Source organism: Callospermophilus lateralis, chromosome 5 (assembly GCF_048772815.1).
Source record: "Callospermophilus lateralis isolate mCalLat2 chromosome 5, mCalLat2.hap1, whole genome shotgun sequence".
NCBI lineage: Eukaryota > Metazoa > Chordata > Mammalia > Rodentia > Sciuridae > Callospermophilus > Callospermophilus lateralis.
In genome coordinates, this window is record NC_135309.1 from 72,256,347 (window position 1) to 72,273,475 (window position 17,129).

The 17,129-nt window shown below is 37.4% G+C and overlaps 1 protein-coding gene and 1 non-coding gene across 2 annotated transcripts in view; both read right to left on the reverse strand.

Moving 5' to 3' along the window:
* Pcdhac2 (protocadherin alpha subfamily C, 2) overlaps positions 1-17,129 on the reverse strand; it is a 39,428-nt gene that overhangs the window by 14,376 nt on the left and 7,923 nt on the right. Inside the window, exons 2-3 of the mRNA XM_076855961.2 lie at positions 13,343-13,401; positions 10,309-10,397 (exon numbers count right to left, since the gene is read on the reverse strand). Of these exons, the coding sequence (XP_076712076.1) occupies positions 10,309-10,397; positions 13,343-13,401 (148 nt within the window). The remainder of the gene's footprint in view (positions 1-10,308; positions 10,398-13,342; positions 13,402-17,129) is intronic.
* On the reverse strand, positions 536-601 carry Trnav-cac (transfer RNA valine (anticodon CAC)). Its single transcript has one exon. It is a non-coding gene; the product is annotated as a tRNA-Val (tRNA).

A 17,129-nucleotide genomic window follows, 5' to 3' on the forward strand; every position in this document is an offset into this window, starting at 1 on the left:
ATTCTCCTCTTTTCAACTTCAGGGAAGTTCTGAGTATACATTTAATTTGCACTCACAGATGCTAGATGCATTCAAGGCAGGCAACATACATTTTCCTGTTCCCTTGGATCCGTTGTGGACAGTGATTGTTTTACTATCTACCATGTGCCATGATTGATTCCTTCCAAACTGGCTGTGAATGATCCAAAGAGTTCTGTCCTCTTCTGCCTCCTCCCACCTCTTGGACTGATGTTCTTAAGCCTGGAGTACTGTGGTATCTCTTAGTTCTTAACATACTAATGTACTGGGAACTCTTTTCCTCCTCTTTCCACATTGCCACCTCTATCCAAAGAGAAAGGAATGCCCATCAAATCAGTAGTCCTATGCTTTGGGGAATGTCCTAGGAAGACACCTATCATCTTAGCTCTATTTTATTACTGGGCCCAGGAAGAGTTGCTTATCTAATTGGCTTATCTAATTGGGGTGGGGGTGTGGATTACTGAAAGCCTGATATTAAATGGATTGTGCTTCTTTTTTTATTTTTATTTTTTATTTTTGGTGATGCTGGGGATTGAACCCAGGGCCTTGTGCATGTGAGGCAAGCACTCTACCAACTGAGCTCTATCCCCAGACCTTGGGCTTCATTTTTAAATGGGCAAAGTTAGCATCAACAGTCATTGTTCTTCCACCTTAATTTTCATTCCCTTTCTCTGCTCTACCTCAGCCTATATTTGAGAATAATCATATCATCATCTCATCTTCTCACAAAGGGAGATGACTGCCATTTTTCAGTTGGGAAGTTGGAGACCCTATCACATACCCCAGGCCATTTTGTACCAATACTAAACCTGATGCTAACTTTGATCCTTCGATTGGCTCCTTATCTCTATTCTTAATTAATTGAAATTTGGAGGGAAAAGGGAATGACCAATCAGTCTCCACCAGACTTCTGACAATTAGTAGCCTTCAAAGGGGGTTTAAAGTCTAGTCCGTACTCACTATACTCTCGTCTTGCTCCTAATATGCACCTGATTTTACCTTCACCTCTACTGTAGTACACACACACACACACACACACACACATAGCTACTGCTACCTAAACTTGAAAGATCCTGTGGTAGGCAGAAGAATATCCCCCCAAAGATGCCCCCATCCTAATTTCCAGAACTTGTGAATATATTATGTTATATGGTAGAAAGGACCTTGCTAATAGGATTAAGTTAAGGATTTTGAGATAGGGAGATTATCCTTGAATATCCAGGTGAGCTCAATATAATCACAGTGTCCTTAAAAGTGAAAGAGGGGCATACAGATTTGTAGATGCTGTACTGCACGCTTTGAAGATGAAGAAAGGGGCTACAAGTCTAAAAATGTTGAGAGTCTCTAAAGATTGAAAAAGGCAAGAAAATGGGACCTTCCATTGAGTCTCCAGAAGAAATGCAGCCCTGCCAACTATAAGATAATAAATTTGTATTGTTTTAATCTTTAAATTTATAGTAACTTGTTATAGCAGTAATGTCAAATTAATACAGACCCTTAAAGTTGGCCTGGAATTCAGACAGTGACACAACTAAGCTTTTCCCTTCACCTGTCATGTGGGACAAGTAATAGTCATGTGTTAAATGTATAGGGCTCAGCAGCAGGCAGGTATGGGTTTAAATACTGCCCCTTATCATTGTATTTGTTCATGAATTCAACAAACATTTCTTAAGAATCAGTGTGTGTAGACATCTTGTTTGACACTAGGAATATTTATGTGAGGAAAACACATTTACTAGCTATGTAAATGTAAGGAAGTCATAAGTAAGCCCCAATATCCTTATCTGAAACAATGTACTTCTCCCTTAAAGTTGCTTGACTATGCAATATATGTGAAGTGCTTATCATAGTTCTCAATAAATAGTAGCTATTGTTAAATCTTCCTTCCTCTTGTTCTATAATACAGGGGGCATCAGTACAGGATATGAAGACTTTAAAAGTTGACCAACAAAGACACTCCCACTGGCACACATTCTTAAGAAAAGATCTTCCTTAGGCTTGCTTGCCCCCACCATCTCCACGAATAGGCTTTAGCTAAGACGAAAAAATCTGTAATCCTTGGTACATCAGCACACCATCAAACACAGAGTGGAACTCACAGACTCAAAGGTGTCTTCCCCAGAGCTGTTTATACCTTGTGATACTCTTAGCCCCCCAAATCTGGCCTCTCTGACATGCAATTTAGTGTGCATCTAATGTAAGTCACTCATACTGGATGGGAATTCTAGTCTTAATACAGACCTTTAGGTTACCTGATTCCAGATGAGTTTGGGAACAGAGATACTTTGGGTATTCTGGGGGAAGACAGTATGTATCTATGATGCAGAGTCAAAAGAGACAGGAGAGGAATATTTGTGGATTGTCACCTCACTACTTAGCTTTGGCCCATCATGCTGCCTATAGAAACAGCTCTGGACACAGGATTGGTCCACTGTTGGAAGCAAGACCAAGTTGGTGGATTTTCTTGATCCATCAACAATGAACTTGCTCATTTAGACTTTATGTACTCATTTTTAAAGTTTGGTTGCTTTTTCATGTGAGAGACCCAGGACTGGGTATTCAACAGACAAGGGATACAATACTAGCAATGATAAATTTCTCATTGTTTCTGTTCTCTTGTGGATCCAAATTTGGTTCTTAAAAGTTACCTTTTCATACTCTACTGTTTTATGAATATGCCTCTGAGTATAAAGATTTTTTTTTTTAATAAAACTCGCAATTTCCTGTTTTAACAGTAGCACAAACATCCTTTGTTCTCCCACTTCTCTCTTTAGGACTGACTTCTCCTGTCCTTTGCATAGCCCACTCCCTGGGAGATAGACCATTGTAGTCAGAGCTGTTGTGAGGAAGCTCTTGCTCTTACTTAGATAAGAGCAGAACGGCATCTATCTCTGCCACCTCCTCCGTTTTCTGATTGTGAGTAATGAGACTCCGAGTGCTGAGGCACAGAAAATCTCATCTCCAATCCACACATTCATTTCCAGGCTTTCTGGCAATGAGCAATCTTCTGACCTTTCCCTAGAGGCCTCTGGTCTCTAGCCAGTGCTTGACCTGAATATGTTTCTCCAGATTAGGCAATGACCTTCTCATCCACAAAGCTGAATGCTTCTGTGAAGATGAATTTTTCAAGTTCCTTTGGAATCTGGGCTGTTTCTCAGAAAATATTTTCATGAAAGTCTCCTGCTGTTGTTGGGGCAGACTATAATTTCTAGTTTACTAGGTGAGGCTCAGGGCAAGGCTTGCTAGAGATGCAAAGCTAAAAGGAATTACAAACTATTAGTATTCCTCTGCCCTAAACCCAGGTCATAAGCAGGTTTTCTTATTCAAATACCTCCTAGAGAGGAGTTCCAAGACTATTGATTCTAAACAATCCCATCAATCTTTCCCACAGAATGAGAGGTAGACACTCTACCCCATCTCACCTTCCCCACAAAGCTATCAAACACACAGGTAGCCTGCCGTCTTTGGTGACTCAGATGGCAAAGTTGGTGAAGAAATGTCCTTCACCAACTAGACAATGACCTTCTCATCCACAAATTCTGATCCTTTGTGACACTAGGATCTCCCTGGCAGAAACCTGATCCTGAGAAGGGGCTTAAAAATTCAGCTACAAAGAATGGTTTGTTGTGAGAACTAGAAGTGTAATTCAGAAATTCTCCTGTTCCAAGTGACACTCTTAAACAAAAGGATAAAATGTATAATTTCTAAGATGTAGTCAAAAGTTGTTTCTGAGGATGAAGTTTTCAGGGACCACACTATATTGCTTCATGTAGTTGGCACAGTAAAGGGATCAATGATAATCAAAAGAACTACAACGAGGCTCCTCCATTTCCTTATCCTATGTTGGCCTGTATCTCTGCATGTGTGGGATCTGAAGGAAACTGTAGCATAAGGGAACAGTTCTTGCTGCTCTTTCCCGCTTACCATGTGTTTCATTAAAATTTGTGTCCCAGAGCATAAATCTGAGTCCCCATTTAATGTTCTCTGTTTGGGGCCACTATTATGGAAGAAATTCTTTTATTATATACCACGGCCCAACTCTGTGTTCTGTCCAGGGCTTCCAATCCTGGAAGAACTGTACAAAGGAAATGAGAGAGATGCAGGAAAATGCAAGGTATATAGGGAAAGAACTATCCTCAGGAGCTATTTATTATACAGATATGTTTAATTTTAGAAAACCAGGATATCTCAATTCCAGTCCTTTACTTACATGACCATTAAAAACACTCCATGATTGTATACATATGTCAAAATATACTCTACTATCATGTATATTTAAAAAGAACAAATAAAATTTAAGAAAGAAAAAAAATCACAGGAGGCTTTTAGCACAATGCCTTGCACCACCACAGTCATTCAATAAAGTTTTCTCCCCACTGAAAACAAGAAAAACAAGAACAAAACAGTGTTCCTCTAAGAAGGAGATGAAGAAAGTCACAAATGGATGAAGTCAGAAGCTCCATTCACTAAGCTCATGGCTTCTCCTAGATTCAGAATGCTAAGTCCCCTTCCTACATCAGACTTGCTTCCTCCCTCCAGGCAAGTCCAGAACCAATTCTTTGTTCATCATAACCTACATAGAGAACTCCAAGAAATATGAGCTCCACACCCCACCAGAAAGTGAAATTGCATCTTACAAGGACTAACTTTCCTCAGCTAGAGATTTCTAAGCTGAGTTGGCCCTCCTGGGCTGTCAGATGGACAGTGAGAGTGGAGGACACTGACAGGAGGGAGCTGCCCCACTCACAAAATCTCTGTTCTCATTTTTTTTTTCCAAATAAGGATACGTACACACCTCCCAGGACTGTCATTGCCATGACAACGGCAGAAGTCTAGGGTGAGCAGGTTAGTGGAACAGCATGCTTTCTAAATTCTCCAACAAGGCCTGAGGCTGCAGTCACTCATGAGATGGAAAAATTCATGTTGACAGTGCTCCTAAATGGCTTCCAAAAATCTTAAGGTACATGGTTTCTTTCTGGGGAAAAAAAAATCAGAGGAGTCTCCATGGAGTCTCTCCTTGGGGAGCTGGTTTTGTTAGAGAGGCAGGAATCTCTAAGACAAATAAGAGCATGAACCTCTATAAAACTAGGGCATATAAACTGTGTACATCTTCCACAGAATAAAGAAATGTAGAAAATCAGGGAAAAAGCAATCCCCCATGGAAACAAAGAGGCACTGTAAAAAAAAAATATTCTCTATAATAACAGAGCTTTCTGACAGAGACTACTCAGAACGACTTGGATCTAGATTTTGAAGTTCAAGGGTAGACTCATCCATTGGAAAAAAAAATCATAAAAATAGCTATTATTTACTACAGTCTTGTTATTCTGTAATATGTGATTATTATACCGTTTAACTCTTGTAAGAACTCTTATGAGGTAGATACCCATCTTATCTTCATTTTACGGAGAAAGAAACTGAGACTAGAAAAGTTAAGTAATGGTTCCAGGATACAACTATTGAGGGGCAGAGCAAGGATTCAAAGGAAGGTCATTCTGACTCTGGAGTTCCAGCTCTCAGCAATCACTTATCTCTCTGGTATGGGAAAGGTCCCAGCTTCCCATAAGAATCATAAACAGATGCCTTCCTTGCAGTTTCTGGGCCTCCAAAGATACTTGGCAACATTAGGAATATTTACTCTAGATGAATTTTTAAACTTTAGGGTACATTGGAGTCACACGGGTGGCTTGTTTGAACAGCCAGCTGAGAGTTTCTTACTTGGTAAGTCCAACATAGGGTTTCAGAATTTGCATTTTTAACAAGTTCCTAGGTATTGCTGGTACTCCTGTTCTGGAAATTATACTTTAAGAATCACTGTCTAGTCACTGTAAATTAAAGTTCTCTAAGCCTCAATGCCTTAGTATTCTCTCCTACCTAATTATCTTTCACTGTTTAGTCCCAGATCCTCTGAGGCCTTGATCCATAAACTATAATGTTATCTTTGGCAGCTGTGTGCTTTGGGATTCCCTGAACACTTGAAGACAGAGAAATTGCATCTTACAGTTGTCCCTTGGTATCCATGGGGAATGGTTTCTAAGACCCTCATGGACACCCAAATCTGCAGATATTTAAGTCCCTTATATAAAATAGTGAAGTATTTGCATATGACTTATATATATCCTCCTGTGTACTTTAAATCATCTCTGGATGACTTTTAATACCTAATACAATGTAAATGCTATGTAAACAGTTGTTATAGTATATTGTTTGGGAGGAATGACAAGAAAAATGTATCTGCACATGTCCAGTATAGATGCAATTTTTTTTCATATTTTTTTTTCATCTGTGGTTGGATGTGGAACCTGAGGATATGGATGGCTGACTACATCTCCTACTCTAAAAGTAACTATTACCTTAAGTAAGTCTTGAGATCTCATGAAAGGTAGAAGGAGGATCCTAGAAAAACTAGCAGGAGATAGCAAAGCTGCTGGCCCACTGTGGCCAGACCAGCTCCCTGGCAGGCAGGGACCATCTTTTTATAACCTCACAGGATTCTCTCTAGGAACTAATCACAAGAGAGCATTCATTAAAACCTCTTCAGGGCATTCACATTCAGAATGTTAAAAAGAGTTGTAAAGAGAGTGACTAGTCCTTTAATACTCTTTCCAACTGAAAAGGAGGCTGTAGCTGTATTCTATGCATTCCCTGTTTAGCTAATTTTCTTCCTCTGCTCAGTCTCATGAGAAGCTGAAAGAAAATAAGGGAGCCCATGATCCAGGTCTGCTCACACAAGAGGTAAGGCTGGAGAAAGGGGTCAGTAATCAGGATTAACCAGCTTAATGCCTGACGTATTCATCCTGCAGAGAACATCACCTGGTAATGCCTCCACTGATCCCTTCAGACTATGGCATCTTTATCCTAGGCTTTTACAGAGTGTAAAAATAAATCAACAGTTTAGTCATGAAGCAAAAGAATGAAAAGAGGAAAAAGCAACTTCAAGAAATACACATAAATGAGTACTGGAGCAAAAGGAGGCTCCACCCATTTATGCACATAGCCACAGCCCTCAGGAGTACCTTCACAAGTATCCCTAGGAACAGAGTAATGAGTGGCTGGCTGGTCATGGGAAGGGCTCAGGCACAAGTGTAAGGATGCCATTTGGAAGCAACCACACACTCACTACGAAGTACTAAGGACAAAAGAAACTTGACAGGCTGGGCCAAGTTTGGGGAACATTCCTTTTCTTTAGGCCACAACTAATACAACCTTTTTATTTCATCTCCAGAGGGGCTGTCGAGGGATAAATGGACTAAACAGATGTCAGGGAGATCCAGACTACCTCAGAGGACCTGTATCGGGGCCTACAAATGAGAACTACTGAATTCTGGCTATCAAGTTATCAATTAAGGCCATATCATAGATTGCACAAAAGTATTGCAGGAAAAAAAAGGAGTAACAAGATTAAATATTTATTAATGTTATATGTCAAGTCCTATGTTCAGCCTTTTTTTCTCTTTTTGGTCTTCATGGCAAATAAATAAGATAGGTGCTATTCTTATTACAATCAATTTAAACAAAGAATAATTAAGAAAGTGTGAATTTAAGCAATTAGTCTATGCTCGCCCAGCAAGTAAGTTTGCAATTGGAATTCAACTCAGAACTGACACCAAATCGTACTCTTAATCTTTATGTCATATTCCATCCAAACAGTGCAGAACCTATTTTGAGTCCTGAAATCTAAAAGTAGCAAAAGGACAGGATAGAAGGCAGAGGAAAAGCCTTTTAACTTCAATTGTTGATGCAGAAGCATGTTGAAAAGTATGGTTAGATCACCATTGAGTAAACAGAAGACTTGACCTGTAGCCAGCAAGGCTCATGAGGCCTGTGACTTCTGCGTTACCAGTAGGAAAGGTAAGCAATGGAGACCCATTCCCTACCTTCTGTCGAAAACATTCTTTTGAATCTGAAGGAGAGACCTAGGCCAGGTATATGAAATAATCAATAGATAGTTCCTATTTTCTATTTGCCTAGAAATATACACCAGCCAGCATCACGAATGAGAGGGAGAATGTATTCAAAATTAGTTCCTGCCTCAACAGGCTGACCTACAGTGCTCCTATGAGAAAAAAAATAAATAATGCTGAAATGAAAGCAGGATAGCAAGGCATGATTTCATGTGGCTGCTTTGATTGAGTAGCTCTCACTTTTCCAGATGCCTCCATATCCTGCAACATTTGGTAGTCTCAAACTACTTTCTCCTACATCAATTCTTCACTTCAAATTGACATTGGGGTTGCAGATTTGTTCAATGAACTATTTTATGTTCTTCTCCTTGCCATCTGGCAGTATTAGCTCTCTAATAAATTGCTTCAACTTATGCATTTTTTTCTGACAAAACTTACTTTCAGTTGAATTGTGCAACATTCATAAATAGCAAATGCTGGCTGATTATAATCAATGAAAGCCCTTTCAGTTGCCAGTAAAAATAGTTCCTTAGCTGCACATGTTGTTTAGCCTAATTATTTGAAAGGCACCTGATTATCTTTGGAAACAATTTTTTACACATGCATTCTTATGTCATTTGTTCTGTATGTATATATGTACATTTGTTATGTATGTATATATGTACATATGTTAGGTGTACATATTTGAATTCGGATGGACTCTTGCAAGACAGCCATTTTATGAAAATAAATCCAGGTTATATACACTTGGATTTGGAGCTAGACAAATTTGGGTTTGAATCCTACCTCTGCTACTTATAAGCTGTGTGAACTTATATATATATTTCATAACCTCTCTGCATCTCCAATGATTTTTTTAATTAAAACAGATATAATAAGTTCCTTGCAAAATTGTCATGAGGAATAAATCAAACTAACATGTCATGTGCTTGGCACAGTGTTTAAGCATATTATGTCTTGATAATTAGTAACTACTATCATCATTGTGATGGTTTATTAATAGAAGATTATGGTAGACAAATTTAACAAGAAGAAACAGTTGCTGAAAACACAGGCTCTGGGGTTAGACTAACCCTGGTTTAATTCTGTCCTCATTACTTATTAATTCTGTCACCTTGGAGATGTTACTTAAATCTACATGATCCTTGGTTTCCTCATTTGTAAGATGGGGGTAATAATAATTTTCATGAGAAATAAAGGAATGTAATTCATACAAAAGTTTATCATTATGTTGGTCATAGAATAAATAATGAAAATTCATATTATTAACTAGAGTATAATTATTAATTAGTTGGATAATTTAGTCTCTACCAACAGTAATCCTCCCTTTCTGAAAACAGCCATAGGGCTGGGCCTCCAAAGCCATATATAATATGCCTCCAAAGCCATATTTCATATATATATATATGAAATATATATATATATATATATATTATATATATATAATATAGATATTTTTCAATTTATTTATTTATTTTGGTACTAGGGATTAGACTCAGAGACACTTGGCCACTGAGTCACATCCCCAGCCCTATTTTAAAAGTATTTTATTTAGAGACAGGGTCTCACTGAGTTGTTTAGAGCTTCACTTTTGCTGAAGCTGGCTCTAAACTTGCAATCCTCCTGTTTCAGCCTCCCAAGCTTCTGGGTTGGGCAAAAGCCATATTTTTTATCTTATGACACTGCGTTAGTGATTGGGCAAGAATAAGGAAATGTGAGTTTAAGCAATTTTCCTTTATTTATTCATCCATTGACTGTTTTACCTAATGTGGCAGAATCTCTTTTTTTTAATATGTATTTTTTAATTGTAATTGGACATAATACCTTTATTTATTTATTTATTTTTATGTGGTGCTGAGGATCGAACCCAGGGTCTCGCACGTGCTAGGCTAGCACTCTGCTGGCTGAGCCACAACCCCAGCCCTTGCACCCCTACCTGGAGAATCTCTTTCCTGAAAGTTTAGATTAAAAACCAGTCCCCATTATCCTCTAAATGAAAAAAATCGAGGTGGTCATGTTTGGCAGTGTGAATGCCAAGGTAATAAAATTCCGTCTGCAGGAGGATATTGCTGTGCAGGGAGAAGCAGATCTGGCATCTCTGTGTGGCTAGAATGGCCTACGCATTTGAAAGGTATCAGATCATTTTTTGAAAGAATTTCATTACACACACACACACACACACACACACACACCCTCATGCTGTTTTTAACTCTTAACAAATAATAAGTATAAAATCAAAATAATTATGTATGTATAGAAATCAATATTTTCCCCAAAGGAAAGAAAGAATCAAAAGGGAGTCATCAACATTCTTGGTCTTACAAAAATTGGTCATTTGATTGTTTTCCAGAAACCAAACAGGAATATAGAGATCTCAGCTCTTTACCTGGTGTTGCACTGGATACCGTTGGCCACTGCTGATCAGGCCCTCCTGGACCAGCCCGTAGAATGCCAGCCTCCTCCAGGTGCACAGAGCTGAATAAACATATGGACCCAAATATAAGTTAGATATGTTAGCACAAATGTCTTTCTCCTTCCACTTTGGAAACTGCTTACATCTATGGAGGCAGGGCTGCAACTAACACATTCTTCTCAAGCTTGAACTGCAGCAATTATTGCTGAGCAGTCACCTTACATAAACTGCATAATCATCACTGACTTACTTCCTGCTGTACCACACTGGCAATAAATATGCTCTATCTTTATGGAATTTTGGTTTTCATTAATGCCATGTGGTACTCACTAAATCTAACAGGAGAACCACTGGATAGCTAATGGCATTTTAACATTTTAATGCTGAAGCAGATGAGGAGAGCTTGTTCTCAAGGATGCCAATCCTCCCTTGTAGGTTGCCTTGTTTCTGGGATCTCTATAGTAAAGAGGAAAAAAAAATACTAAAAAAATACTAAAATTACTTGCTGAAAACTGTAATATTATACAAAAATTGGTCATTTGATTGATTAATACGGTAGTATTAACATTTTGTCCAAAGCAGAGAGAGAACAAAAACTGTCCAAGGATAGAGAGAACATTGCATTTATGTGTGTGTACCGCTAATGCATATTAGGCCTTCAAATATGTGTGGATGAATGAATGAAGGACAGAATAAACAGGAAGGATCTTAAGAGTCAATATTCAACTAGACTCTCATCAAAATGAGAGGTCACTTCTTAACTAGACATTTGTTTATCTTGCAAATTAAATAACTAAAACAAAATTTAGACTACTGGCTGAGGGATTATGTGAGGCAACAGGTCAGGCAAACTTTAATTATTATGAGGAAAGGCAACTATAAGTTCAAGGCTCTCTTACTCTCTTACTTCAAACAACATATCTAGTATAAATTTATTCATTAAGCTCTGACCTTCACCTTCAACTACTATTCCCTTTATCTTCAACCTAGAATTTCCTTTTTTGTATAAATATTAATCTTCAGATGTTTTGGGATCTTACCAACAATTATATGGACTCAATCAGATTCATAAATTTGTAACTATCCTGGAACCAGTTCTGCTCAAAGCAGAATTTTCAGAAGAGCAGTTACATGATATTTGAGGCTAGAAAGGCCAAGAGGTCAAACACATGTACTGAAAAAAATGAGTATCATTTAAATTTATAACTCTATTATGTGTTCAATGTACTATACTGTTTCATTTCTTCTATTTAAATCTTATAATATCTTAATTGAAATCTAAATAGGAGCATATTTGGCTTTTTTTTTCATTTGAAAGTGGAACAAGGATATAATGTTTTAATATTTTATTTTAAATGTAGTTTTAAGGTGCATCTCATAGTTTTGGTACTTTTCAAGCAAAGCACTAATTCAATTTCAAGAGTTTAACATGTTTTTAAACATGTTTTAATCTATTGTGTGGTTCCACCAATAGCTCAGATACAGACAAAAGCATAAATTGGATTTTTTTAGTATAAAGAATTCCTTCTGATACTTAGTGTTCTGGCATCTGCATGAGTGTTTCTGGCCTCAAATTATAACCCAGATTCCAATATGACATCTTACCAAGTCAACTACAATTTTCAGGCCTTTTCTGATTGCTTCTGATTCAGAAATAGTATCCATTAATAATGATTTTTGCTCATTTATAATGCTTGAAATAATGTTAATTTATTTTAATCTAATGTATTTTTAATCAGCTAGAACTAATTTTTCTTTAACTCTACATATACTCTGTAAGCCCACCCTTTAAACATGGGTCTAAGTTTGGTGAAGATTCAATTAACAGTTGCCCAGATATTTTGAGGGGCTTACGTTTGGAGATTTATTTCTTCTTTAAAACTAAATCCTTTGGGTAATAGTGATCATTAACTTCTTGGTCCTCCCCATTGGTTTCCAAAGACACTCACAAATAATGAATATTTTATTTGACCCCATGGCATGATATTAGATCAGCTCTGGGAATAATGGTAGTTAATCAATTACTGTCAAAAAGACTAAGTAGAAAAAGCAAAATTATATTCAATCTGAGTCTTAGAGTAATGCTATTACTCTAGGTTAATTTAAAATAAGATAGATTTGGACTCCAGATATTCAATAAAGGCCCTGCACGTGGTTTATCCTCTGAAAAGTTTATGTTATTGATGACAATAAGATAGCAAAAAGATGGAGAAGATACTATCAGAGGTGAACATTAACAAGAATAGCAATTATTTGTTTTGTTTTGAGGATTAAACCCAGGGGCACTTAACCACTGAGCCTCATCCCCCGCCCTTTTTTCTTGCTAAATTACTTAGGGTCTCACTAAGTTGCTGAGTCTGGCTTTGAACTCATGATCCTCAGCCTTCTGAGCCACTGGGATTCCAGACATGCACCACCACACCCAGCTAGCAATTAATTGTTGTGGTTAACAGGATATAATAGTCAGTGAGATAGAAAAATAAGATAGATGTGCATATACCTTGCATAATATACTGAAGTCTGAAAGCATCAATATTAGCTATATTTTTAAAGTGAGGAACAGAAAGTGTAGGTAAAAGGGATGAAGAAAGTTAAAATTAATTCCTTATAGAAATTTTTAAAAATTTTAATTGACACATCCTTGTAGAAAATTTTGGTGAAAGTACACAGAAATCTGTCTGTGTGATTTTATAGAAGATTCTCATTTCCCAGAATTTGAGAACCATTTAACATCTATCGCTTCCAATGTTTCAACTAATAGACCAGGATAAAAAAATGATTGCATTCTTGACAGAGCTTCTATAATGGTTCATAGTTTTTGTTGTCATTGTTGTTTGTCTTATTTTTATAGTGCTGCAGACAGAACTCATGCTAGCCAAGTGCTCTACCACTGAGCTATACGCCCCGCCCAGCTTCTCAGTCTCTTCAGTTGCTTCTGGCTTATGCAATTTTCTGAATCATACCCAGTTAATACATTCCTGAGTGAAGGAAGGAGGGAAATACATACCTGTGCATGCCTGCTCTCAGGGAGGCAGAGTAACGCCAGTCAGGATTGGGCTGTCGTGGCTGCAAAATCACAAAGGGAGTTTTCTGTTAAAATGGCAAAACAATTATTTTCCCAGGGTTGCTCTTAGTTGATTCGCTGTTCCCTTAAATATTTTCAGATAGCTAAACAAAAATATTGAAAGAATCATTTCATGTGCAACTCTAGGATGATATCCATATATAGAAGACTTCAGGAGAAAATTAAATTAGCTCACAGATTGAATGTCATAAAAAACCACATTTAGTGATGTTATGAGGGCTAGCTTTGGCTTTACCTTGCCAATAAAGGTCTGTGATCCTAAAACACGAAGGGAAAGGGAGTCTGCCTTCAGACAGGAAAATCTTTTGTTGCTTTTGCCCTCAAAGGCCCCATTAGGGGCATATCCTCAATTCGGAATTCTAGCTATCGCAGTGCTCACAACTATACAAGTTCTGCTGGCCTGGCTGAACTGCAGAGGACTGCAATCTGCTGCTGGATTTGCAGACTGCAGCATGTTTGACCCAGGACGGATGTGCCCAGTCATAATACCAGCAACTGATAAGAGCCAATTTTACTGACTAAAGAGGAATACTAGAGAGAGAAAAACAAACCATGGCAGAGTTTGACCTTGTTTTGTTACCTAATCCTATTCATAAAACTGTACTTGTTCCCTGCTCTGCTCTGAGTGCCTTACCTCCTCACTCAATTACTTTGCCTAACAGGGAGTAGCTGAAATCTGAGAAGACCCTCACTCATTCTGCACCACATGTACAATGGGATTTCCCCCGCTCCATCTACAATCTGTCAAAGTGGAGGGGACAAAGAAGAAGATATGGGCACCTGGTGACTGCTGGTTAGAAGCTACTCAGAATTACTGGGGACAAAATCAATCACTATTTTATATCAATTAACCCATATTTTTACTATGAAAAACTTGCGATGCACACTTCTCTAGATGTTTTCTTCATGAACAGAAATTAAAGTGGCTCTGTCACTGAATGTTGAAGTCTAGTCAAATAGAAATATGAGAGAATGGAGGTTGTATTTTGTATTTTCTTTGAGTTATAATTAACACATTTGGTAGACAAAAAACAAATAGTCTGAATACTATTTCAAAGTATCGATAATTCTTGTTCCTTTCCTTCTTACAATTAAGGGATGAAAAATATTTCCTAAACATACTTCTTCATAACACCCAGAGGAGAAGTGATGAGCATCTTAACCATCCAACAGATTTGGGACTGGCTAGAGGTATTCAAAGATTGAGCCAAAGTCAAGGTCCAGAAAAAGTTACAACTCTGGGATACTTTATCTCAAAAGTCCCCACATAATCAGCCTCCCTCTCTGATCCTATTCCACTCTGCTGGTAAGATATGAATATGCAGATGGCTTTATCTTTGGTTTTTAAGTTCACAAAATGCTAGGGATAGTCCATATAAAATAGCATACAACTATCTACAGACCCAATGAAAGGTGCTCTGATCTTTTATCAATAATGTTAGAAGCAACAATTTTTATAGTGTTGCAGACAAAACCCAGGGCCTTGATGCATGCTAGGCAAGTGCTCTACCACTGAGCTATACCCCCCAGCCCAGCTTCTCAGTCTCTTCAGTTGCTTCCAGCTTATGCAGTTTATCTGAATCATACCCAGTTAACATTACTCCTGTGTGAAGGAAGAGGAGGGAAATACAGACCTGTGCATGCCTGCAGACCATTTATAAACATAAAAATATGACTGAAATACTTTTTATTCATTATCATCACCATATTCCCCCTTGACATTGGCAGCACTAGAGTTAGCTTTTCAGCTGACAGAACCTTCCTTCAAGGAAGATTTTGACATCTGTTAAGTAAATGTTGCCAACTTATTTTTTTTTAACGATTGGCTAACATTCATGATGAAAACTGCTGCAACTTGATCTTTGGAATGAAATCACCAACCTCATTTTGCTGAAAGGCACAGTTCTACCAGGATTGAATGGGAACTGAGTTCATTACACAATCTCACTTCCTCAATGATACATTTAATTTGTCACGCTGCTTGCTATTTTCTACAATAGTTCTTTGGCAACAACATGTTTCTCAGATTCATTTGTGAGAATCATAGTTATGAGATTTCCTATGGCAGTAAGATCAGACAGGGAAAAGGCAAAGAGAAAGTAATTAATATGTTTTAAGTAGCCATTTGCTACTAGACAATAAAATAAGCGTTGCATATATTATTGTATGTATCCTAATTCTTTCTTTGTCAGACCATAAATTCTGTGAAAGCAGTTTACTCACATGACATATTCGTGTCCTCAGATATTAAAAAGTCTATAGCTATATCCCCAGGACCTAGTAGGGTTCTGGAATTTGGTAGGCTTTTAAAATATTTTAAGTAAATGAACTATCATGCAAGGTCAACATTATCATACTTTTGCTACAAAAATGAAAAAAATCAAAGCTTTAGAGAGATTAAATTGTTTGCCTGACTGGTGATGAATTTGGCTAACAGTCATGTTTAGGTTCCTCAAACACAAAAGTCTGTGTTTTAAATAAATTTATGTGGAATGACATATATTTTTCTTTTTTCCTCCTTTTTATTTCCAAGTTTCCTCAATAGTGATTTATTTAAAAAAATACAAAATTAAAAGTAATAATTGTTTCTTCCAAAACTTTTAATTAAATTCTAGAAAAATTCAGGTTGAAAAGTTGACTACTAATATATCTGACACAAGATATATATTAAGGCCTTGCACTAACCATTCTTTAGTTCTCTAATACTTGGTACATCCCAGAACTACACTTGATTTCCATTGGCAAGGAACTCCAGTATTTACTATTGTTTTAGTCTTATAGTAGAACAATACTCACAAAACCCCAGATGTGGAAAAACTCAATCAAGTAGTTCATGTGGGTGAAGCAGCATCTTGAAGAACAAGAACTCACTTGAGTTTCTATCAAAATTATAGCAAAGATTAATATATCCTGCAATAGTATTATTTATGATTTATATAATAGAATATTTGAGTACAGAAGAATTAATCACTTCTTCTAAGACATATTTAAAGCAAACAGGATAAAACACCCTATTTTATTCATTAACTCAATATACTCAGTGAAATAATGTTAACTTTTTACCATAGAAATCTACGTTGATACCTTCAAAATATTTCTCTCTCAGACCTGAGATTACATACAATATCTCCTTTTCCTTCTTAATAGGCCTCTATTCAGAACATATCCACAATATTTTTCATAGTGATATTTTGTGAACATTGATAAAAACTGAGACAGAATTCTAAGATCCTCCCAAGACCTCATATCTGATGTACCAAATACAAGACTGTGATTATGGTGGATCTTAGTCCCTTGATTGTGTTACATAATGTGGCTTGGTTGTCTTTAAGAAAGGGAGATCATCCAGATAGACTAACCTAGTCACATGAGTTCTTTAAATCTGAGTCCAGAGATCAAAGGCAGAAATCAGAGAGATTTGAATAAAGTATGAGAGGGATTCCACGTGAGAGAAAATTCTCCAACGCCAATTCTGAAGATAGCCTTGGGACAAGACCTGAGAACAACCCCTGGAAGCTGAAAGTGACCCCCCAGCAAATAGTGGATCTCAGTCCCTAAAGAATTGAGTTCTGCCAACAATCTGAATGACCTAGATTTCTCCCCTGAACCTCCAAAAGAGTATACAGCTCTTCAGCCCAGCCAACATGTTGATTTCAGAGTTGTGAAAACTTGAGCAGAGAACTCAACCACATGGTACTGGGTTGTGAGA